Raw genomic sequence first — 26137 nt, forward strand, 5'->3', positions numbered from 1 at the left:
CATCTTAACACGCAGCCCACCGCTTCCAGGGATCAACAAGCCTTCCACCCCTGTGTCTGCCCTAATGGCAGCCCCAGAGGCTCCATGTACAGAACGAAGAGGAGAGCCGAGAGTGGGCATCCCTGCCTGACCCCAGACGAGAGGTCAAAAACGTCACCTAAGTGACTATTTACACTGACTCGACACCCCGCTCCGACATATAAAGTACGGATCCATCCTATAAACTTCTCCCCAAATCCTAATCTACCTAACACCCTGAATAGAAAAGATCTATTCACGCGATCAAAAGCTTTCGCCTGATCTAGCGCTGCTACCATTAAAGGCAGCCCTCTATCTTCAACCCAAGCGATAGAATCCCTGATCAACTGTAGGTTCCATCTTATAGAGCGGCCCTCTACCCCGCACGTCTGATCCTCGTGGACGACGTAGGGAAGGGCTGTGCGCAACCGGTCTGCTAAAACCTTTGCAAGAATCTTGTAATCTACGCACAGCATGGTCAATGGCCGCCAGTTGCCAAGGTCAGTTGCTTCCCCCTTCTTATAAAGAAGTGACAGCACACCAACAGCCATTGATCCCCCCGGGACCCCCGTCTCAAGGATGGCCTTCAAGACTTCGAGAACCACTGGTCCAAGTATACCCCAAAACTTGAGGTAAATCTCAGCCGGCAGCCCATCCATCCCAGGCACCTTCCCTTTTCCCATCCTCCTAAGAGCGCTCTCAACCTCTTCTAGTGAGATCTGGGCCTCCATCACGTCTCTAATGTCCTCTGGCAACCGCCGGGACAAGTGTTCTAAAAACACGTTTCCCTGCTCTACATCTATTTCCCTTTCCTTAAATAAACCTTGGAAATGATCAGTTGTCACCCTGACCATTTCCTCTGGTTTACTTACTATACTACCATTTTCTTCCCTAACTCCCTTCATTACCTTCCTACTCTGTCTGGCCCTAACCGACTTAAAGAACATAGCAGAACAAGTCTCATTATGTTCTAGAAAGCCACTATGCGCACGCTCCAGGAAAGCTCGAGCCTTCTGCTCCTGCAGCTCCCTGAGCTGCGCCTTTAGGGCTGCGAATCTCTCCCAGTCAATCGACCCGCCGAGGTTGCCTGCCTCGTACTCGAGTTCAATTAACCTTTGGATACGATCCACCTCCCTCCTTTCCTCCCTTTTTTTCCTTCTACAATATCCTATTATAAAAGCCCTTATCCTCCCCTTGACTAAATCCCACCACTCTAACACCCCCTCGCACATGGACCGGAGGCCGTCAAGCCTCCGAAAGAAACAAAAAAATGCATCAACGAAAGCCTGCTCCTCCAGTATATCCTGATCTAACTTCCAGTACCCCCTACCGAAGAGGCAGACTGGCGACCCCACCTGCAGGAACACCCCGTCGTGATCCGTGAAGAAAACAGGCAACAGCCGCCCAGACAACTGACCCAAAGACCTGGATACAAAAATGTAGTCGAGCCTCCGCGCAACCCCCCTGGAGTTGCGCCATGTAGGACCGACCATTGCCGGAGTAGTGTGCAGGCCACCATCAACCAGACCATGGCAAGCCATTAGCCCAGAGATGGCACCTGCACTACTATCACCGCCTAACCCTAAATCTATATTAAAGTCTCCTCCTATCACCAAGTGCCTGTTTGTAACACACAGGGGCGCCAGACAGTCCACCATCTCCCTCCTGTCTGCCGCCACCTGTGGCCCATACACCCCAATTAACCTATATCTAGCTTCTCTAAACTTAACATCTATCCCCAAAACTCTACCCTGCATTATTACAAAAGTGTTCTCTATTTTAACCTCTCTATGCCCACACAAAATCCCTACTCCTGTTGAGTGCACCCCTCCTATGCCCCAAAAAGATTCCCCCTTATCCCACTCCCTCTTAAATCTACACACATCCCCACCATCCCTCAGGTGAGCCTCCTGTAAAAAACAGAAATCAAACCCCACACCCTCTAAATAACAAAAAACCGCCCTCCTTTTAACATTATCCCTTAACCCCCTAACATTTAGACTAAAAAAAGAAACAGAACTATTCATTTAATTATTTACAACAAATAAAAACCCCAAAACCCAAAGAAAAACCAGGAGACTCACCCGATGCTCCCCTGGTCCATCTCCACCGGCGGGGACATCCTCTCCTCTCCTGACGCCCCCCCGTCCTCCATCCCAACCCATGATCCAGGCAGTGTGTTGGGTCCTCCCTCCCTCCCCACCCACCATCCCCCCCCTCCCTGTTTGCCTCGGGGCTGCATATAGGGGACCCCATCTCCCCAAACAGGAGTTGGGATCCCTCTAGCAAACAACCCACCGACCCCTCACTGGAGTCATCCACTAAAATGCAAGGGGCTGAGGCAAACCGGGAGGACAAATTACCCCCCCCCCCCCCCCCCCCGCCACCCTCTTAACCCCCCCCCCCTCCCCCTCCACACCCCCCTCCCTCTCACTTCCTGCCAAGCTCCCCCTCTTTATTCCTTTCTTCTTTGGTGAAGGAGGTAGCGGGGAGACACAACGTCCCATCCCCACTAACCCCTCCACCAAATCCCTCATTTCGACCTCGAGGAAGCCTGGCAGGCTGTCCCCCCACTCCTTCCCCCCATCTCCCCCCCCCTCCCACCCCCTCCCCTCCCACCTCCACTCCTCCCTCCTTCTCCGTCACTGTCCCCGTTCCCTCTTCCACTCCTTCTCGTACCACTGTCCCCTTCTCCCTCTTCTCAACTCCTCCACCTTCTTCCGTCCCCTTTTTCTTCTCTCCTTCTGTTCCATTCTTTTCTTCTCCTCGCCTCTTTCTTCCCACCTCATCCTTCTTCCCATCTTCTTCCTGCGCCGTCTTTTCCCCTGTGCCATCCATGCAATCCGCACGCGTCCTTTCTTTCCTCCCCCCATCCCCCGCCCCCCCCCCCCCCCCAAGCTGCAGACGCGTATGACCTGTGACGAGCCGGGCAAACACGCCACAGGTGTGCTCTTGAGCCACACCCGTGGCAAGCCTTGGGCTCGTCACACTCCTTGGCCTCGTGCTCTTCCGACCCACAAAAACGACATTTCTTGGCGCTGCACGAGGCCAGGATATGGCCGTAGGCCATACAACGCCTGCAGAACGGGGGCTGACGTGCATAGTAGAGTGTTCCCCTGTCAGCCCCCAGGGAGAACATCGCCGGAGGATGGAGGTAGCCATCCACACTCTTCGGGGACTCCCTGAGTAACGCCTGGAACCCTCTCCTCCCGTTCCAGAAACCCAGGGAGTCCCTGAGGTACCTCGCTGAGGAGACATTGTCCATGTATCTCCCCAGAAAGGCCCTCACTTCTTCATCCTTCACGTGCGGATTGTACATGTTTACGGTGACCACCCTGAAGTTGTTCTTTGCCAGGCTGGTCACCGCATAATGGCACAGGGGTCCTTTTCTTTCCGCTTCCTTTGCCATCTTCAATACATCATCATGTTTCTCTTGTTTGTGAAACGTCACATCAAAACCCTTTTCATTTGGGTTGCCTTGAAGGCAGGGTACTTCCTTCACCTCTATCCTGAGGCATCCCATCAATATGGTCCTTCCAAAAGTTTCCCTGCCCCAAGGTTCCATCTCCTTTTCAGTCCATGAAAATCTTACGGTATTTGCTATACCAATCCCCGGAACCGACCAGGTTTGCTTGTTTGTATTCATTTTTCTTCTTCTTCAAAAAAAGCTCTCTTCAGAAAGAAGCTTCAACCTGAAATGAAAACATCTTAAATCAAAAAGGTGGATCGACTAAAGGTGTTGACTCTCCACATCTATCAAGACAACTGGAGCACTGGGCCAGACACTCTTAAATAGTCCCTGGACCAGCTCAGATGAAACACCTTCCCACTAACGAGATGGACAAGCCAGCACAGGTGTAACACATACTGACACCAATATGTGCACCCAAGACACATTTCAGTTGTACAATCAATCAATCAATCAAATGTATTTATAAAGCCCTTCTTACATCCGCTGATGCCACAGAGTGCTGTACAGAAACCCAGCCTAAAACCCCAAACAGCAAGCAATGCAGGTGTAGAAGCACGGTGGCTGGGAAAAACTCCCTAGAAAGGCCAAAACCTAGGAAGAAACCTAGAGAGGAACCAGGCTATGAGGGGTGGCCAGTCCTCTTCTGGCTGTGCTGGGTGGAGATTATAACAGAACATGGCCAAGATGTTCATAGATGACCAGCAGGGTCAAATAATAATAATCACAGTGGTTGTCAAGGGTGTGACAGGTCAGCACCTCAGGAGTAAATGTCAGTTGGCTTTTCATAGCCAATCATTCAGAGTATCTCTACAACTTCCATTTCACATAATCATCTACAATATAAACATGGTGTCTTCTGTTAGGAATTTTATAAATAATGACTAAACAATATCTACATTTTAAATAGAACTATAACTAATTAAAACTTCTACTCTGTTTTATTATATCTGATTAATAATGTTAATTCATAAGGAAGGGATTGTGTAGCATGAAACAGGGGGTAATTAAACATAATAAATACAATTTCAGCTAGGTTGGGGAGGAATGGATTGTGGGTTTTAAGTAGAAAGAAAGGATCATTAACCTATGGTTGAACCGACTCAACTTAGCTCTGGAATGTTTAGATAAGGCAGCGAGTGTTTTCCTGGGTTTTCCATTATCTGGAACTGTCTTCTAAATAGTGATTGGATGAAGGTGAGACTTCAGAAGTTAATCTTGATAATAATGTGTGCGCAAGGGGGTTGGAATAAACTTTTGAACCTGTTTTGTCTTGGTCGATAGGAGGAAGGATATTTTATAACCTATGACGTCATATTTTGTATATAAACTGTTGTTTGTGGTTCCATGATAGCGAGCTCCGAGAATAAATAATATTATCTCTGTCTACTTTATGCAAATAGGAATCTTACAAATTCCTATAAAATAGACTGAGTGAATTTAATTGTAGGAATTATGAAATTCCAATGACACTTCACATACATTTAATTCTGTAATTGGTTACATTTTTACAATACATGTCAACAATTAAAAACACGTATTTCTGAATAATAATATACAATCTATAATTTTTTAATGCTTTTTCTTTCCATAGAATCCTAAAACTGACTAGCTTCTAGAACTCGTGTCTTCCTAAAACTCACTAGCTTCTAGCCCAAACAAATCTCAAATCAAATTGTATTAGTCACATGCGCCGGATACAACACTGGACTGCTTACTTACGAGCCCCTAACCAACAGTGCAGTTTTTTTTAAATACAGAAAAGAATAAGAGATAAAACTCATCTCCAACACGGAAAAACGTGTCAAAATAAATTGTGATCCATGGTAACACTGGCTAAATGCAAAACAAATCGTTTTGACTGCCAATCCTTGAGATAATCAGCAACCAAGTTGTCCTTACCACACACGTCTGATTTCAAGAGGAAACACCTGCGATATCTGTAGTAACTTTCCACCTCACTGCGGAGCTTCTCTCTCTTTTCAGGGTTCACTAGATAGGCATGTTGTTGGATATAAAAGCAGGGTAACAATGTCAATACAATTGTACCAAAAAATGTTAAGTTGGTTGCATGAATAACTATGATTACTAAATGTTACATAATTGTAAATATGAAATATCAAAACTAAATGTACACACCCCTTTGTTAATATATATTGGCAATAATTAACTTAATGGTGAGGAATGGAATAATTAAACATGTATCTTTTGTCAGGCTGGATGTTTGAAATATGAGGTTATTTGAGTCATGCTTCTTCAGTAGTGGAATAAAGACAATTAGCACTTGAATGTTGTCAAGAAATTCTGGGGTGATGTAGGATTGTTAATACAATTGATTATAGGTGTATAGGCTGCAAGTACGTTGAAATTAAACTTTATTTTCAACTTCATTTTCAAGTCATTGAAAAAACGACCCGAAAATACATCTTTTCAACTTTCACTTTCAACTACAACCAAACATATATTGGACGTTGATTATAGTCTTATTTTCAACGTCTTTTAAATTTCATTTTGCTGTATGGGAATAGTGAAATGTCAAAACACCGTTGTAACTTGTCCAAATCAATAACCAATATGCAGAAACAGCTTGGGATATATTGAAAACCTAAACATTTGGTTGTGTTTCATTGTGATTCCAGTGGGTCACCAATGTGGTAAACAGCTAGCTACATTTTGAAATGTAACATGTAACTCTTTTTTGTTAGTCATTTTTTGTTCAGTCACATAACATAAATAGTAACTCTTTCAATTCAGAGCCAGGATTTTTTTCCCCTGAGGATAATATCAAATGAACATGGGGCAAACATTTAGGGTTCTACATTGACATTCATTAAAATACCCCTTCTACAATGTTAAAACATTCTACATTGTGACATTATTTCATTGATATCATGAAACAACTCCTTCATGTATGTATTTTCTGATGTTTGATCAGAGATATTTTACTAGAGTATCTCTTCCCACATTGATCAAAGCTAAAAGGTTTCTCTCCTGTGTGTGTTCTCTGGTGTACAGTCAGAGAGCCAGATGTAGTAAAACTCTTCCCACATCATCACAGCTATAGGGTTTCTCTCCTGTGTGTATTCTCTGGTGTGAAGTCAGCTGGTCAGATGTAACAAAACTCTTCCCACATTGATCACAACTATAAGGATTCTCTCCTGTGTGTCTTCTCTGGTGTAAAGTCAGAGAGCCAGATGAAGTAAAACTCTTCCCACATTGATTACAGCTATAAGATTTCTTTCCTTTGTGTGTTCTCTGGTGTATTTTAAGTTTTACTGAAGAGTTGAATATTTTCCCACAGTCAGAGCATCAGTGAGATTTCTTCCCTGTGGGTCTCTGCAGGTGTTCCGTGAGGGGTTTTGATCTGGAGAGACTCTTCTCTGCCTCGTCAGCATCGTGAGGTTGTTGAGGCTCCACAGAGGATCATCGATTGTCCTGTCTCTCACCTGTGTGAACGACAAAGTCAGACAGATGGTTAAAGGTCCACAACAGCAGAAATCCACTGTTTATTTGAGGTAAAAGGTGATGCCCAGAGCATACCCATACCCATGACGTTGTACAACAATTGACGTCTGTTAAATTTGACCATAGTCAAGTTAGCAACAATAGCCATATTTTTGTCTTGTTTTCACATTAGTAGTGACTAGAAATAAATTATTCAAGTTGTTGAAATCCTAAGCACTGTGCCAGATGACTTTTGGTTTCCAATATAGGCCCCTTTCGGTGTTTGATAAAATTGCGTCACAAGGTCAATGCACACAATTTTATTGCACAAACTCCTCCCTGCTAATGAGGATGTAGTATATCTGCCTGGAGCAAAAATGGTGAGCAAAGATTTTAGTTTTTCACAATGTTTTCTGAATATTACAGCGCAAGATCAGGAGTGCTACTCAAGGAAACTCACATTAAGCTCTGTGTCTATTCACGAATTCACCACCGTGGGGGAAAAAGCAAGTTCTCATAGGCTGACAGCAAAAATAGCCATTTATAGGTTGCTTAAGAGTGCATTTCACACTACTTTTGGATTATAATTGTAAGACTCATTTTGAATCACCTGCTTAATATGTTGGTGTTTTTGTCACAAATCAACTGCTTTATACTTTAAAAAAACACAAACCAGTAAAATGCTCTTCGGCTAGCTTTGCCATCAGCCTGACAATGAGTGTTTGTACACTAAGTGTAACAAATTGGCCCATAACTTCACCAAACAATAACATAGTAGAGGTCGACCGATTATGATTTTTCAACGCCGATACCGATTATTGGAGGACCAAAAAAAGGCGATACCGATTAAATCGGCCGATTTTATATATATATATATATATATATATATATATATATATATATATATATATATATACAGTGCCTTGCGAAAGTATTCGGCCCCCTTGAACTTTGCGACCTTTTGCCACATTTCAGGCTTCAAACATAAAGATATAAAACTGTATTTTTTTTGTGAAGAATCAACAACAAGTGGGACACAATCATGAAGTGGAACGACATTTATTGGATATTTCAAACTTTTTTAACAAATCAAAAACTGAAAAATTGGGCGTGCAAAATGATTCAGCCCCTTTACTTTCAGTGCAGCAAACTCTCTCCAGAAGTTCAGTGAGGATCTCTGAATGATCCAATGTTGACCTAAATGACTAATGAGGATAAATACAATCCACCTGTGTGTAATCAAGTCTCCGTATAAATGCACCTGCACTGTGATAGTCTCAGAGGTCCGTTAAAAGCGCAGAGAGCATCATGAAGAACAAGGAACACACCAGGCAGGTCCGAGATACTGTTGTGAAGAAGTTTAAAGCCGGATTTGGATACAAAAAGATTTCCCAAGCTTTAAACATCCCAAGGAGCACTGTGCAAGCGATAATATTGAAATGGAAGGAGTATCAGACCACTGCAAATCTACCAAGACTTGGCAGTCCCTCTAAACTTTCAGCTCATACAAGGAGAAGACTGATCAGAGATGCAGCCAAGAGGCCCATGATCACTCTGGATGAACTGCAGAGATCTACAGCTGAGGTGGGAGACTCTGTCCATAGGACAACAATCAGTCGTATATTGCACAAATCTGGCCTTTATGGAAGAGTGGCAAGAAGAAAGCCATTTCGTAAAGATATCAATAAAAAGTGTTGTTTAAAGTTTGCCACAAGCCACCTGGGAGACACACCAAACATGTGGAAGAAGGTGCTCTGGTCAGATGAAACCAAAATTGAACTTTTTGGCAACAATGCAAAACGTTATGTTTGGCGTAAAAGCAACACAGCTGAACACACCATCCCCACTGTCAAACATGGTGGTGGCAGCATCATGGTTTGGGCCTGCTTTTCTTCAGCAGGGACAGGGAAGATGGTTAAAATTGATGGGAAGATGGATGGAGCCAAATACAGGACCATTCTGGAAGTGATGGTGTCTGCAAAAGACCTGAGACTGGGACGGAGATTTGTCTTCCAACAAGACAATGATCCAAAACATAAAGCAAAATCTACAATGGAATGGTTCAAAAATAAACATATTCAGGTGTTAGAATGGCCAAGTCAAAGTCCAGACCTGAATCCAATCGAGAATCTGTGGAAAGAACTGAAAACAGCTGTTCACAAATGCTCTCCATCCAACCTCACTGAGCTCGAGCTGTTTTGCAAGGAGGAATGGGAAAAAAATTCAGTCTCTCGATGTGCAAAACTGATAGACATACCCCAAGCGACTTACAGCTGTAATCGCAGCAAAAGGTGGCGCTACAAAGTATTAACTTAAGGGGGCTGAATAATTTTGCACGCCCAATTTTTCCGTTTTTGATTTGTTAAAAAAGTTTGAAATATCCAATAAATGTCGTTCCACTTCATGATTGTGTCCCACTTGTTGTTGATTCTTCACAAAAAAATACAGTTTTATATCTTTATGTTTGAAGCCTGAAATGTGGCAAAAGGTCGCAAAGTTCAAGGGGGCCGAATACTTTCGCAAGGCACTGTATCTTCCTTTGCTAGATTCTTGTAGGACAGAACATGGACACAATGCAATTGGGATGAAGAAGAAGGTTCAGATATGTTGTAGGACAGCTGCATTTGAAGTGTACATTTCACCTACATAGCAGTCAATACAAACTGACATCTATTAGCATACAAATGTGTGTAAATGATCTTTTCAGTTCTTCTCAGAAATGAATCAAGTCAAGGGAATGGGTATGAGTGTGAAATCCTGCTGGCCTTTGATGGGGAGAACATCCACGCCCTCGAGGACGTCCCCATGGGACTTGGGGCTCTGCTAGGGCTGTATTTTTTATTTTCCCTTAAATTTCCCAAAAATGTCAGAAAAACACTTATGTTCTTAAGTTACTGTGTTCTGGGGATAAGAGAAGTTGGCGTGAAGTTACCAGGGCCGGTCATAACTAAGTGGATACGAAATACACACTAAAGCTGAAAAATCTATTTTTAGCATCAAGTCTACAATGTTGTTAGTTTATCTATGATTAATTTTTAATGTATGTTGTTTTTATTGTACATTATTATTTTATATATTTTAAATGCCATGAAAATCATTATACAAAGTAAATGTATTTATTTATTATGGTCTGACATGTCTGCAGAAATGTTGCAATTTTGTAATGAGTTTTGTTGGGTGAATTGTTTTGTAAATATTAATTCACATTTGTGGTGCCAGTAAATAAACAAATAATTATTTAAATCAATATTGTCAATATTGTTATTATTATTAAAATATGTTTTTATAATGGAGGGAGGGTGGACAGGGAGTTTAAAAAAGGAACCCCAAAAGGTTCTTTCTTTTCCATAGCTGTGTTCAATGTGGGAAGAGTTTTACTAATTCAAGTAATCTGAAAACACACCAGAGAACACACACGAGAGGGAAGCCTTTATAGCTGTGATAAATGTGGTAAGAGTTTTAGTCATGCAACCTGGTATCACACCAGCGAACACATACAGGAGAGCAGCCATGTAGCTGTGAGCAATGTGGGAAAAACTTTTCTCGGAGAGAACACCTTGAAGAGCACCAGAGAACACACACAGGAGAGAAGCCTTATAGCTGTGACCAGTGTGGGAAGAGTTTTACTCAGTCAAGCAGCCTGAATAGACACCAGAGAACACACACAGGAGACAAACCGTACCACTGCTCTGACTAATTTGTTTTTATCTCTTGATTTATTTGACAGAATTCCAATAGTGTGAAAAGTTGTGATCAAGGCAAAGGGTGGCTACTTTGAAGAATCTACAATATATTTTGATTTGTTTAACACTTTTTTGGTTACTTCAGGATTCCATTATTGTGTTATTTCATAGTTTTGATGTCTTCACTCTTATTCTACAATGTAGAAAATAGTAAAAATAAAGAAAAGCCCTTAAATGAGTAGGTGTGTCCAAACGTTTTACTATATATATATATACACTGCTAAAAAAAATAAAGGGAACACTTAAACAACACAATGTAACTCCAAGTCAATCACACTTCTGTGAAATCAAACTGTCCACTTAGGAAGCAACACTGATTGACAATTCATTTCACATGCTGTTGTGCAAATGGAATAGACAACAGGTGGAAATTATAGGCAATTAGCAAGACACCCCCAATAAAGGAGTGGTTCTGCAGGTGGTGACCACAGACCACTTCTCAGTTCCTATGCTTCCTGGCTGATGTTTTGGTCACTTTTGAATGCTGGCGGTGCTTTCACTCTAGTGGTAGCATGAGACGGAGTCTACAACCCACACAAATGGCTCAGGTAGTGCAGCTCATCCAGGATGGCTCATCAATGCGAGCTGTGGCAAGAAGGTTTGCTGTGTCTGTCAGCGTAGTGTCCAGAGCATGGAGGCACTACCAGGAGACAGGCCAGTACATCAGGAGATGTGGAGGAGGCTGTAGGAGGGCAACAACCCAGCAGCAGGACCGTTACCTCCACCTTTGTGCAAGGAGGAACAGGAGGAGCACTGCCAGAGCCCTGCAAAATGACCTCCAGCAGGCCACAAATGTGCATGTGTCTGCTCAAACGGTCAGAAACAGACTCCATGAGGGTGGCATGAGGGCCCGACGTCCACAGGTGGGGGTTGTGCTTACAGCCCAACACCGTGCAGGACGTTTGGCATTTGCCAGAGAATTCGCCACTGGCGCCCTGTGCTCTTCACAGATGAAAGCAGGTTCACACTGAGCACATGTGACAGTCTGGAGACGCCGTGGAGAACGTTCTGCTGCCTGCAACATCCTCCAGCATGACCGGTTTGGCGGTGGGTCAGTCATGGTGTGTGGTGGCATTTCTTTGGGGGGCCGCTCGCCAGAGGTAGCCTGACTGTCATTAGGTACCGAGATGAAATCCTCAGACCCCTTGTGAGACCATATGCTGGTGCAGTTGGCCCTGGGTTCCTCCCTAATGCAAGACAATGCTAGACCTCAGGTGGCTGGAGTGTGTCAGCAGTTCCTGCAAGAGGAAGGCATTGATGCTATGGACTGGCCCGCACGTTCCCCAGACCTGAATCCAATTGAGCACATCTGGGACATCATGTCTCGCTCCATCCACCAACACCACGTTGTACCACAGACTGTCCAGGAGTTGGCGGATGCTTTAGTCCAGGTCTGGGAGGAGATCCCTCAGGAGACCTTCCGCCACCTCATCAGGAGCATGCCCAGGCGTTGTAGGGAGGTCATACAGGCACGTGGAGGCCACACACACTACTGAGCCTCCTTTTGACTTGTTTTAAGGACATTACATCAACGTTGGATCAGCCTGTAGTGTGGTTTTCCAATTTTGAGTGTGACTCCAAATCCAGACCTCCATGCATTGATAAATTTGATTTCCATTGATAATTTTTGTGTGATTTTGTTGTCAGCACATTCAACTATGTAAAGAAAAAAGTATTTAATAAGAATATTTCATTCATTCAGATCTAGGATGTGTTATTTTAGTGTTCCCTTTATTTTTTCAGCAGTGTATAAAATACATGGCTTAATGCATCATTACATTAGCCATTTAGACCCAATATGAAACTCATCTAGTCTGGTACTGTATATATACAGTGTGGAGAACAAGTATTTGATACACTGCCGATTTTGCAGGTTTTCCTACTTACAAAGCATGTCTGTAATTTTTTTATCATAGGTACACTTCAACTGTGAGAGAAAAAAAAAATCCAGAAAATCACATTGTATGATTTTTAAGTAATTAATTTGCATTCAAACTGTCAAACTGTTAGTCCATAAGCATATTCAGCTACTGAAAGTGGCAAGAAAAAGTATGTGAACCCTTGGATTTAATAACTGGTTGACCCCCTTTGGCAGCAATAACCTCAACCAAACGTTTTCTGTAGTTGCGGATCAGACCTGCACAACGGTCAGGAGTAATTTTGGACAATTCCTCTTTACAAACTGTTTCCGTTCAGCAATATTCTTGGGATGTCTGGTGTGTGAACTGCTCTCTGGAGGTCATGCCACTGCATCTCAATTGGGTTGAGGTCACGACTCTGACTGGGCCACTCCAGAAGTCATATTTTCTTCTGTTTAAGCTATCCTGTTGTTAATTTATTCTGTGTTTTTGGTTGTTTCCTGGTTACATCACCCAACTTGAGCTTCAATTGGCGGACAGATAGCCTAACATTCTCCTGCAAAATGTCTTGATAAACTTGGGAATTCATTTTTCCATCAATGATAACAAGCTGTCCAGGTCCTGAGGCAGCAAAGCAGTCCCGAACCATGACGCTCCCGCCACCATACTTTACAGTTTGGATGAGGTTTTGATGTTGGTGTGCTGTGTCTTTTGTTCTCCACACATAGTGTTGTGTTTACCTTCTTAAACAACTCAACTTTAGTTTAATGTATCCACAGAATATTTTGCCAGTAGCGTTGTGGAACATCCAGGTGCACTTTTGCAAACTTCAGACGTGCAGCAATGTTTTTTTTGGACAGCAGTGTTTTTTTCCGTGATGTCCTCCAATGAACACCATTCATGTTTAGTGTTTTATGTATCGCAGACTCTTCAACAGAGATGTTAGCATGTTCCAGAGATTTCTGTAAGTCTTTAGCTGACACTCTAGGATTCTTCTTAACCTCACTGAGCTCTTGCTGTCATGCAGGACGGCCACTCCCAGTGCTGAACTTTCTCCATTTATCGACAATTTGTGTTACCGTGGACTGATGAACATCAAGGCTTTTAGAGACACTTTTGTAACCCTTTCCAGCTTCATGCTAGTAAACAATTCTTAATCTTAGGTCTTCTGAGATCTCTTTTGTTCAAGGCATGGTTCACATCAGACAATGCTTCATGTGAATAGCAAACTCACATTTTGTGAGCATTTTTAATAGGGCAAAGCAGCTCTAACCAACATCTCCAATCTCGTCTTGATTGGACTCCAGGTTAGCTCACTCCTGACTCCAAATAGCTTTTGAAGAAGTCATTAACCTATGGGTTCACATACTTTTTCCAACCTACAATGTCAATGTTTAAATGATGTATTCAATATAGACAAGAAAAACACAATAATTTGTGTGTTATTAGTTTAAGCACACTATGTTTGTCTATTGTTGTGACTTAGATGAAGATCAGATCAAATGTGATGACCAATTTATGCAGAAATCCAGGTCATTCCAAAGGGTTCACATACTTTTTCTTGCCACTGATGCACATATGACTGAAATGTAACCAATCACAAAAATCACTGAGCCAGCTTTGATGGCCCAATAAAAAAACAGCAAGTTTCTGCCAGTCAATGAGATAATTCCAGTGCAGTACATATGTAGAGGGATAATTCCAGTACAGTACATGTGTGGAGGGATAATTCCAGTACAGTTCATGTGTAGATGGATAATTCCAGTACAGTACATGTGTAAAGGGTGTAGAGGGATAAATGTGTAGAGGGATAATTCCAGTGCAGTACATGTGTAGAGGGATAATTCCAGTGCAGTACATGTGTAGAGGGATAATTCCAGTACAGTACATGTGTAGAGGGATAATTCCAGTACAGTACATGTGTAGAGGGATAATTCCAGTACAGTACACGTGTAGAGGGATAATTCCAGTACAGTACATGTGTAGAGGGATAATTCCAGTACAGTACATGTGTAGAGGGATAATTCCAGTACAGTACATGTGTAAAGGGTGTAGAGGGATAATTCCAGTACAGTACATGTGTAAAGGCTGTAGAGGGATAATTCCAGTACAGTACATGTGTAGATGGATAATTACAGTACATTACATGTGTAAAGGGTGTTGAGGGATAATTTCAGTGCAGTACATGTGTAGAGAGATAATCCCAGTACAGTACATGTGTAGAGGGATAATCCCAGTACAGTACATGTGTAGAGGGATAATGCCAGTACAGTACATATGTAAAGGGGGTAGAGGGACAATTCCAGTACAGTACATGTGTAAAGGGTGTAGAGGGATAAATGTGTAGAGGGATAATTCCAGTGCAGTACATGTGTAGAGGGATAATTCCAGTGCAGTACATGTGTAGAGGGATAATTCCAGTACAGTACATGTGTAGAGGGATAATTCCAGTACAGTACATGTGTAGAGGGATAATTCCAGTACAGTACACGTGTAGAGGGATAATTCCAGTACAGTACATGTGTAGAGGGATAATTTCAGTACAGTACATGTGTAGAGGGATAATTCCAGTACAGTACATGTGTAAAGGGTGTAGAGGGATAATTCCAGTACAGTACATGTGTAAAGGCTGTAGAGGGATAATTCCAGTACAGTACATGTGTAGAAGGATAATTACAGTACATTGCATGTGTAAAGGGTGTTGAGGGATAATTTCAGTGCAGTACATGTGTAGAGAGATAATCCCAGTACAGTACATGTGTAGAGGGATAATCCCAGTACAGTACATGTGTAGAGGGATAATGCCAGTACAGTACATATGTAAAGGGTGTAGAGGGATAATTCCAGTACAGTACATGTGTAAAGGGTGTAGAGGGATAATTCCAGTACAGTACATGTGTAAAGGGTGTAGAGGGATAATTCCAGTACAGTACATGTGTAAAGGGTGTAGAGGGATAATTCCAGTACATTACATGTGTAAAGGGTGTAGAGGGATAATTCCAGTACAGTACATGTGTAGAGAGATAATTCCAGTACAGTACACGTGTAAAGTGTGTAGAGGGATAATTCCAGTACAGTACATGTGTAGAGGGATAATTCCAGTACATTACATGTGCAAAGGGTGTAGAGGGATAATTCCAGTACAGTACATGCGTAGATGGATAATTACAGTACATTACATGTGTAAAGGGTGTTGAGGGATAATTCCAGTGCAGTACATGTGTAGAGAGATAATCCCAGTACAGTACATGTGTAGAGGGATAATCCCAGTACAGTACATGTGTGGAGGGATAATTCCAGTACAGTACATGTGTAAAGGGTGTAGAGGGATAATTCCAGTACAGTACATGCGTTAAGGGTGTAGAGGGATAATTCCAGTACATTACACGTGTAAAGAGTGTAGAGAGATAATCCCAGTAGAGTACATGTGTAGAGGGATAATCCCAGTACATTGTAGAGGGATATTTCCAGTGCAGTACATGTGTAAAGCTTCAGAATGATAATTATAGTGCAGTACATGTATAAAGAGTGCAGAATGATAATCCCAGTACAGTACATGTGTAGAGGGATAATTCCAGTACAGTACATGTGTAGAGGGATAATTCCAGTGCAGTACATGTGTAAAGGGATAATTCCAGTATTTTGTATTTTAATCAATTGCATTTTCTACCACGTATGATCTCTGTAATTGCAAACAAAGGTTTCTGTACCAAATATTAAGTTCTGCTTTTCTGATGTATCAAATACTTATGTCATGCAATAAAATGCAAATGAATTATTTAAAAATCATACAATGTGATTTTCTGGATTTTTGTTTTAGATTCCGTCTCTCACAGTTGAAGTGTTCCTATGATAAAAATGACAGACCTCTACATGCTTTGTAAGTATGAAAACCTGCAAAATCGGCGGCAGTGTATCAAATACTTGTTCTCCCCACTGTAACTGCACCACATATCACACCTTCACAAAAAACATGAAGACATGGCTAAAGGTCAATCAGATTTGTGATCATAATCCCTAGCTGTGTATTGACGCTTTCCATGTTGTCTGTAGCTTGTGAGGTGTGGAAACACTTTGTTGCTTTTAAGAATTTTGTCTTGCTGATTTTTGTTCTATGTTGCTCTGTTTGTATGCTATGTATTGCTTGTCCTATGTTGCTCTGCGTGTGCTCCCTGCTCAATGATCGTCTATATTGTAATAGTTTTTAATAACCTGCCCAGGGACTGCGGTTGAAAATTAGCCGGCTGGTTAAACCGGCACTTTTACTGAAACGTTGATTAATGTGCACTGTCCCTGTAAAAATAAAATAAACTCAAACTCAAACCTACATAGCAGTCAATACAAACTGAAATCCATTAGCATACAAATGTGTGCAAATGATCTTCTCAGAAATGAATCAAGTCCATGGAATGGATATAGACAAAAAGAGAATAAGGCCTAGCCGAGGCAGAGGCGAGGCAGGGGTGAGGACATCATCCTGCTATTTTGACAGTCCAGATCTCTGCGAGGAACTATAGATCTCTGCGAGGAACTATAGATCTCTGCGAGGAACTATAGATCTCTGTGAGGAACTATAGATCTCTGTGAGGAACTATAGATCTATGTTACTATCCAAACTTCAGATAAAGAGTCACACAAGTCACACAACTCTCATATCGCAGTCACACAACTCTCATATCACAGTCACACAACTCTCATTTCACAGTCATACAATGCTATTTCCAAACGTACCTAATCAATTAGTTGTTTTTCAACAATATTTTAACCTGCAGGAATATTTTCACATTTCTATGTCATGGTTAATTCCTAGGATAATGCAACTCATACATGTACATCTTTCAATACTTCTAAAATGGGGTACAGGTTTAAAACAATTACAGGTTTAAAATAATGACAGGTTTAAAACAATTACAGGTGCACTTTACTAGCTTATACTATATCATAAATGGTCTCCACTAGTAAACACAGATAGCTGGCTCGGCCCTGTTTACACCTCCAAGGTGCCCCCCTCACACAGGAATACACACTCAGAGCCTAGGAGGCTTTTCTAAAAACTACACTTGTAGTTTCGATCACCTCATTATTTTTTTAAACTAGGTTTGAGTTGTGGTATCCACTCAGATCAAAGGTGGGTTCATCTGCTCAGTTCCCGAAGTGTGGTCTCCCTGAGATCCCAAGTTAGAGGGATCTCTCGTGCTCCATTTAGCCAGGTTGTCTGGAGCCAGGTCATTTACCCAGGTCGTCAGTCACCAAGTCAAGATTCACGTCCCCATCGCCAAATGTGGTTTGTTAATTTCTTTAATATCAAATGAGACAAACTTATCGCACAAGTCAGAGTTATTCTTAAACTAAATCTTTATTCACTTAATAAGGGAGCAGGGCAATACAACAAAGTGGATAAATTGAGTGATCTATGATAAATGATGGCTGGTCGACGAATCACCCCCAGATGATTTGTTGAGAGCCCCGAGACAAAAGTACAAAGGTATTTTACAGCCAAGATACACCCCTTTCAACCATATATGACGAACAACAGATGTATAGAATGGGTCACAAGATTAAGATTTGTATGAAAGATACTGTCTGCTGAGAATTATAGGTATCTGCTGTAAAAACAGTACTCTTTGTGTAGAGAACCTGGGGTCATCTCTCCCTGGTACCATACAGAACAGAAACATTAACTCATGCTCTGGAATGTGCTCTCTTTAGGTTTTAATCACCCAAAAGACATTGTAAATCTCTGTTGCAGGAATTAAATTGCTCTATGTTTTAACACCCAATTAAAATTAAACACATCATCTTTCCCTATTAAGATGATATATGACTTGAGCTCAGGACAGCTGGTGTAGATAAGCATTCTATCCAGTCTGGCTATGAGTTCATTCATTTCTACCATGGTACAGACAGTCATTGTTCTAATTCTTGATTATATTTGCATACATTATATTCAGTACTAAGATTAAAAAGAAAATTCATACATATACAGTAACATAATTGTATTCTGATTAGTACATATACAGTAACATAATAGTATTCTGATTAGTCAGTCCTGATTGAAATGTATACATAATTAGTCATTATTGATAAAATTTCCCTTAACAATCTCCTGTCAGTTATCTCCCAGAGGCCTATCCTCAGTAGAACACACAGACACAATAGTTCTAAGAACCCTCTATTCTGTTGCATAAAACAACCATTTGATGCAATAAAAGTATTATAACAATCTTGCTCTCACGGTGTCCACTGAAAGTTGACTGTTAACAACAACTGGGACATAAATGATACCCACTAAATCTGCCCAAGAAGAGGCAAACAAAAGAAAAACCCACAACAAACTTCAAGACAGGAAGCAACCCAAAAGGGTTGTAACACATACTGACGAATGAGGTGACACCAATCAGTGTGCCCTACGTGCTAACGAGCTATAAAGTCCAACCTCAAAACATAAATGGAAAAACCAAAGACTGTAAACACCTTAAACCTCTTTGGGCTAGGGGGCAGTAGTTTCACGTCCGGATGAAAAGCGTGCCCAAACTGCCTGCTACTCTACTCTATTTGTAGATTTGGATAGAAAACACTCAGAATTTTCAAAAACTATTTGAATAATGTCTGTGAGTATAACATAACTTATTTGGCAGGCGAAACCCCGAGGGCAAACCATGCAGGACATTTTTTTCCAGGTCACTGTGTTTTCAAAATACATTCTACGGGAAACTATATTTATGAGGCACCTGGTTGCAGTTCCTATGGCTTCCACTAGATGTCAACAGTCTTTAGAAATTGGTTGATGTTTTTCTATAGAGAAATTAAGCCAAGTGGACTCTATTGTGTTTTGCGCCCGACCTGGAGCCCACTCCACGTTAATTTTATCCGCTATTGAACACAGTATATTCCGTCTTAAATTTGATCGATTATTTATGTTTTAGGATACCTGAGGAAGGATTAGGAAAGTTGGTTGAAATGTTTGGACCAACTTTACAGGTAAATTTGTTTGGAGTCATGTTGGGCGAGTTGGAACGAATGTATTTCTGAATCAAACGCGCCAAATAAATGGACATTTTGGGGATATAACAAAGTAATTTATCGAACAAAAGGACCATTTGTGATGTTTCTGGGACATTTTGGAGTGACAACAGAAGAAGATTTTCAAAGGTAAGGCATGAATTATATTGTTATTTCTGACTTTCGTGTCGCACCTCCCTGGTTGAAAAATGTTGGTCATGCATTTGTATGATGGGGCGCTGTCCTCAGATAATAGCTTAGTTTGCTTTCGCCGTAAAGCCTTTTTGAAAGCTGACACACGGTGGCTGAATTAACAAGAAGTTAAGCTTGATTTTGATGTATTACACTTGTGGTTTTTTGAAAGTTAAATATTTCAAATAATTTCTTTGAATTTCGCACTCTGCAATTTCATCGGGATGTAGCGGAACATCTAGTCGTAACAGGTTTAAGAGAATGCTCACCACCAACAGAAAACAACTTCCATTTCACATTCAAATCAACTACAATGCTTCACCTTCATCAATTTAAATATGGTGACTTCTGCCTATCAACAATTAAAAACAAGAAAAAGTGTATTTTTTCCCTTCCTAAAACTCACTCACTTCTAGAACTCTCGTCTTCCTAAAACTCACTTGCTTCTAGAACTCTCGTCCACTTGGAACGAGCCCAAACAAAACTCATCTCCAAAACGGAAAAACGTGCAGTCAAAAAAAGATCCATGGCAACTCATTGGCTAAACGCAAAACAAAACAAAACTTTTGACTGCCACACCTTGAGACAATCAGAAACCAAGTTGTCCTCACCATGGACACAAGCACAAAAAACGCTGTGGTAGCAATAAATAAAAGTAGCAAAAGTAGCAATAAATCACTGATATCGATTAGAGGGGAAATCAGGTTGTACTTGCTGTTGAAAGCTAGCTCATTGGTTAGAGGACAACCTGCCGAAGACAGTCAGCTACATTTTGGAGTGATGCATTTCAATTTAGGGGTCGCTAAACAAAGGAACGCAACACTTATTTGTCATCACTCATCGATATCACGTTGAAATCAATTGTGCCGAGAGGAGGGAGGAGATTGCATGTCCTGTTAAAACTAACAGCTCAAAAACCACACGGAATCTGGGAATAATGTGTACATCACTGGTTAGAGGACAATTTGTAGAAAACAGCTAGCTGCATTTTGAAGTGTTGAATTTTGATTCAAGCGGGTCACCAACATGATAAGTGTAACACAGCTCTTTTTTTGTGAATCAATTTTTGTTAAGTCACATAAATAGTACTCTTTCAATTCAGAGCCTGGATTTCCCCCGAGGCTAATATCCATATTACGCTGAAATCAATTCAATGAGGCAAACGTTTAGTGTTCTACATTGTGAAATTCCTTAAAAATACTCCTACTACAATGTTTAAATATTCTATATTGTGACATAATTTCATTGATATCACGAAACAACACCTTCATGTATGTATTTTCTGATGTTTGATCAGAGATCTTTTATCAGAGTATCTCTTGTCACACTGATCACAGCTATGAGATTTCTCTCCTGTGTGTGTTCTCTGGTGTAGAGTCAAAGAGCCAGATGTTGTACATCTTTTCCCACATTGACCACAGCTATAAGGTTTCTCTCCTGTGTGTATTCTCTGGTGTTGAGTCAAGTGGCCAGATTGACCAAAACTCTTCCCACACTGAACACAGCTGTAAGATTTCTCACCTGTGTGTATTCTCTGGTGTCTAGTCAGATGGCCAGATCGACCAAAACTCTTCCCACATTGAACACAGCTGTAAGGTTTCTCTCCTGTGTGTGCTCTCTGGTGCACTGTCAGCTCTCCAGAGTGACCAAAACTCTTCCCACATTGATCACAGCTAAACGGTTTCTCTCCTGTGTGTATTCTCTTGTGTTGAGTCAGATGGCAAGATCGAACAAAACTCTTCCCACATTGAACACAGCTGTAAGGTTTCTCTCCTGTGTGTGTTCTCTGGTGCACTGTCCGCTCTGCAGATTGACCAAAACTCTTCCCACATTGATCACAGCTATAAGGTTTCTCCCCTGTGTGTATTCTCCTATGTTGAGTCAGATGGCCAGATTGACCAAAACTCTTGCCACATTGAACACAGCTGTAAGGTTTCTCTCCTGTGTGTGTTCTCCGATGAAGTTTAATGCCTGATGAGGTGAATCTCTTCCCACAGTCAGAGCAGCAGTGAGTTCTCTTCTCTGTTGGTCTCTGCAGGCGTTTCCTGAGGTGTTCTGATCTGGAGAGACTCTTCTCTGCTCCGTCAGCATCATGAGGTTGTTGAGGATCCCCAGAGGATCCACAATAGTCCCGTCTCTCTCCTGTGTGAACAACAAAGTCAGACAGATGATTAAAGACCCACAACAGTGGAAATCCATTGTAAAAGGTGATGCTAATAGCGTAGCCATGATGTTGTACAACAATTGACTGTAATTGATGTTAAAATGATTTGAATATTGTCTTAAAATGAGCAAGAATAGTCATTATCTTGTTTTCACATTAGTAGTAACATCTAAGATTAGGAACTATAAATAAGTTATTCATGTTGTTGAAACTAAGCAGTGTGCCAGACGACTTTTGGTCTCCAATATCGGCCCCGTTCTGTGTTTGCTAGAATTGCGGCATGAAGGCAATTTGATTGCATAAACTCCTCCTTGCTAATGAGGAAACCAATAGTTATGGATGTAGTATATCTGCCTGGAGCAAATATGGTGAGCAAAGATTTTAGTTCTTCACAAAGTATTCTGAATGTGAATGGGGGAAACCTCAGGGGAGTAACCTCCATTTCCAGGTTGCTTATGAGTACATTTCACACTACTTTGGATTATAATTGTAAGGCTCATTTGAATGTCCTATTTAATATGTTTGCTACAGTATTAAGAATTATGTGTAATTATTGAAGAACCACGTTAATGACAGTATCCATTTGGGTGTTGTCAATAAAGTAAAGACTTTTTTTATTTCACCATTATTTAACCAGGTAGACCAGTTGAGAACAAGTTCTCATTTACAACAGTTGTGATGGATCTGCGGTGCTCCGTGTCGACAAAGGGTCCAGGCCAATTGGCAAAAGAGGTATTGTAGCTGGAGTCATTTTGTTTGCTAGCCGGGACATGCACCTGGCTTGAGGCTAACTGGTGCTAGCTACGGGACAAGGGTGTTAGCCCCTATAGCCAATCCGGTGCAAATATCCAGAGCTTACGGCAGGAATCCGGTGATGTAGTGGCTTCTAGTCGTCTTAGTGAAGAGTCTGGGAGGCATCAGCTGTGTAGCCGAGTGATTTTAGGGTCCACTGAGCAGGCCGGGAGATGGGCCTGGCTCAAGGCTAGCTTCGGGGCTGGGCCACTCGGTGGCAGCTAGCTAGCTGCCATTATCCGGTGTAATGGTCCAGAGCTTACGGCAGGAACACGGTGATTTAGTGGAGAAAAACAGTCCGATATGCTCAGGGTTGATATCGCGCTGTGCAGACGGCAGGTATTATCCAGGCTAAAAGTGGCTGGTGTCTGAGCTAAAAAGGTAAAGGCCACTAGCAGTGGATAACAATGACTAAATAGCTAGTAGCTAATTAGCTGGTTAGCTTCTGATGGCTAGCTGCTGATGGAGGTTCTAGCTATAAGGTCTAAATAAATAAATAGCAGATCCGTTTCATAATGGGTGAGGCGTGTTGCCGGAAGGTATAATTAATTTAAAAATGTTAAAAGATTGAAATATATTGCAATATATACAAAAATAGAATAAAAATACATTCCATTTATAACAAACGCGTCTTAATGCTACACCATCTTGGATTACAAGATGACTCTGTTAAAAACCATTGGGATTTAGCAAACTCTGAAATGATTTAGTATTTCTGTGCCCATGAAAACTGTTTTCCCAGCATAACATAAGGAGCCACTAAAAGATACATAGTTTGTGTGCATTTCAGAATACAAAAAAACTGTCCGACAGCAAGATCCAGTATTTAAGTTGAAGTTCATCATATGACAAGCATAACGTTATGACTATAACTACTGTTCCCTGATAGAGGGAAACTAGGTACAACATACTATCAAATCGACATGTTATGACTATAACTACTGTTCCCTGAAGGAGGGAAACTAGGTACAACATACTATTAAATCCACGGCTCGCTAGAAGCACCACCGTCCACAGGTGATGAGAGTGAGGCTCGGATTTATTCCTTAAAATGTAATACCGCTCTTCACCAACCCAGGAAAGGGAGGGGACAAACAGGTGTTGAACCTCGATTCCCTCCTTAAGGGAAGAGTAATTATAATCAAAGTTACACTCCCTTTCAGTTGGTCAACTTTCGTACAACATACTATGGGGAAATACAATCATCCCCCAACCGACCCAAACGGATACTAAATGAAACGGCCCCTGACAGACCACCCAGACCTTACCTCGCAAGATGCGTCAGTTTTGTCAATTTATTCATTGTCTTTTGTTTGAAACACTCCTGTCAATGTTGAGTAAGGACGCACACCTGATTACGCATTTTGTAGTAGGACTAGTCTACCTGGCATGCACACAAATGTAGACCTATAAATGTGCCCATTTGGGGATGTCTGATATTATTTCTGATTGTCCTAATGCACCACCAAAAATGAGTTGTGGAGCTTCTCAAAGTAATTTTTCTTTACCTCCAAACAGCAAGTAAACAAAGTCTGAGGGCAGGAAACTGAGCATATTGTATACAATGTTGCAAGCTTGCTACCCGAGTTTCCTGACCCAGTTGATAGTTGATACAATGTTTCAAGTTTGTTGTTGATATTTTTATCAGGATATTTTCTACCTGCAGAATGTCATGTTTGCATGTGTTGGCTTTATGTAGGCAAATTTATTTTTACATAGTTGGCAATGGCAATAAAAGTTACCTTTAAAAAGTTACCTATGGCCAGTCCTTGTATTCATAGTGTATTGAATTCTGGGGGTAGCCCTGAGCTGAACTCAAACCTGGGTCCAGCGACCGTCAAGCCAACACCTTATAACTGCTACGCCAAGATGTCTTTACTTCTTGATGAGGTCGCTAGGTGTTGGATTACGGTGGCTACAATATAGTTCTCTATGAATTTGAGAGTGGTTACACTTCTCCTTCCCCCATCCCTCAGTTGTTTACCAAACCAAGTCTCTGGGCAGCCATTTTGTTTGTTTAAAAAACCCACACAACCCAGCAATCTGCAGATCAAACAATAACAAATCTGTCATTCCACCACTGTTTTGGTAATACAATGATTATGGGGTTGGAGAAATGTAACTACTCTCAAATTCATAGACAGACCTATGGATGCAAGGACTGACCCTCCATGATATCAAAATTATAGTTTTAACCATGTTGAGGCTATACAGTGTTGATTTACATTGTTTCTAAACATTATAGTAAAAAAAAGCTTATTTGGGGTTCTGATGGGGTACAACAGTTGAACTAAGCTCATGAGGCATGTGTTATATTCTTCAAGAATCAATGGCTAAAAATAAATAATTTAAAAGTCAAAATATGGATGTAGCAATTGCAGATTTCCACCTTAACACCAAACATCAATTCAACAACTGCAGAGTTTGTGCCTCTGTTTTTAAGACAGTACTTACTAGTGTTAATCCGGGAACGGTTTCTCAAAACCATTTTATTGCTAAATTCATTGTTAGAACCATTGGATGCCTTAAGACGCGTTTGGGAAACTAGGCCGAGATATCCAGTTTCCTCCTCCTCTTCCGATGTAACAGTCATCTCCCCCTCCTCTTTCACTCCATAAACTGCTTCATCCTCCCCTTTTACTGTAACATCCTCCTCCTCTTTCACTCTGAACGCCTCTCCCTCTTCTTTCACTGAAACGTATTTCTCTTCTTCTTTCACTGTAACAGCCTCACCCTCTACTTGTTTTTGTATTGTAACATACTTCTCTCCCTCCTCTTTCACGACAATGTTCAGCCACAGACCCTCTTTCTCTTCCTCCTCTCCTTTTACTGTAACATCCTCCTCCTCTTTCACTCTGAACGCCTCTTCCTCTTCTTTCACAGTAACGGCCTCGCCCTCTACTTCTTGTTTTACTGTGATATCTTCCTCCTCTTCATCAGGAGAGTAGCTTAGTGACCGCATGGTCGAGGATGTTAGCTAGGCTAATGCTAACTTAACCAGACCGCTAGCTGACTAATAACAACACTGTAAATATGAAATGAAATCGGATAACTAACAAGACGACAGGAGTGGGTTTAAAACACCGTGGCTAAAATACACTAAAGCGTCTAAAGAGTAATATTGGTTGGGCTATTTTGTCTAGCAAGCTACCCAGGTGTCTGACTAACTGTTGTTGCTGCTGTTGAAAGGAGCGTTCCGTCCACTAGATTATACGTCACGCCAACAGCATAACCTTAAATTCCCAGACCGCCATCTGTTGACTGGAGTGGGTAACGCAGCTGAGTAAAATGTACATTTTATCTTCAGACAACAAGTTAAAGTGTAGGGAGCATGAGTTTTTACTTACCAGTGTAACAATACATTGTGGTTAAAGACTTAGTAAGCTAGTTGTAGACACGATACGGTTACCTATAAGTACAAACAGTTATGCTTTTTCGTTATTACATATTTCAC

At 41.5% G+C, this 26137-nt stretch overlaps 1 protein-coding gene across 1 annotated transcript; it reads right to left on the bottom strand.

Annotated features, from left to right (window-relative positions):
- Positions 1-17870: 17870 nt before the first annotated feature.
- Positions 17871-25893, bottom strand: LOC110527637 (uncharacterized). The gene is made up of 2 exons (XM_021609043.3): positions 25138-25893; positions 17871-21869 (listed from the first exon to the last, which is right to left on the bottom strand). The coding sequence occupies exons 1-2, from the start codon at positions 25643-25645 to the stop codon at positions 20995-20997; spliced, it is 1383 nt and encodes a 460-aa protein (XP_021464718.3). The 5' UTR covers positions 25646-25893; the 3' UTR covers positions 17871-20994.
- Positions 25894-26137: the final 244 nt, after the last annotated feature.

Source organism: Oncorhynchus mykiss, chromosome 7, assembly GCF_057628025.1.
Source record: "Oncorhynchus mykiss isolate SJ-2025 chromosome 7, ASM5762802v1, whole genome shotgun sequence".
NCBI lineage: Eukaryota > Metazoa > Chordata > Actinopteri > Salmoniformes > Salmonidae > Oncorhynchus > Oncorhynchus mykiss.

Coding starts and splice junctions, on each gene's coding strand:
- LOC110527637 (XM_021609043.3), bottom strand. CDS start 25,645: ATGCGGTCACTAAGCTACTCTCCTGATGAAGAGGAGGAAGATATCACA. Junction 21,870..25,137: donor CCGTTCCCGGATTAACACTA/GTAAGTACTGTC, acceptor TTGTTCACACAG/GAGAGAGACGGGACTATTGT.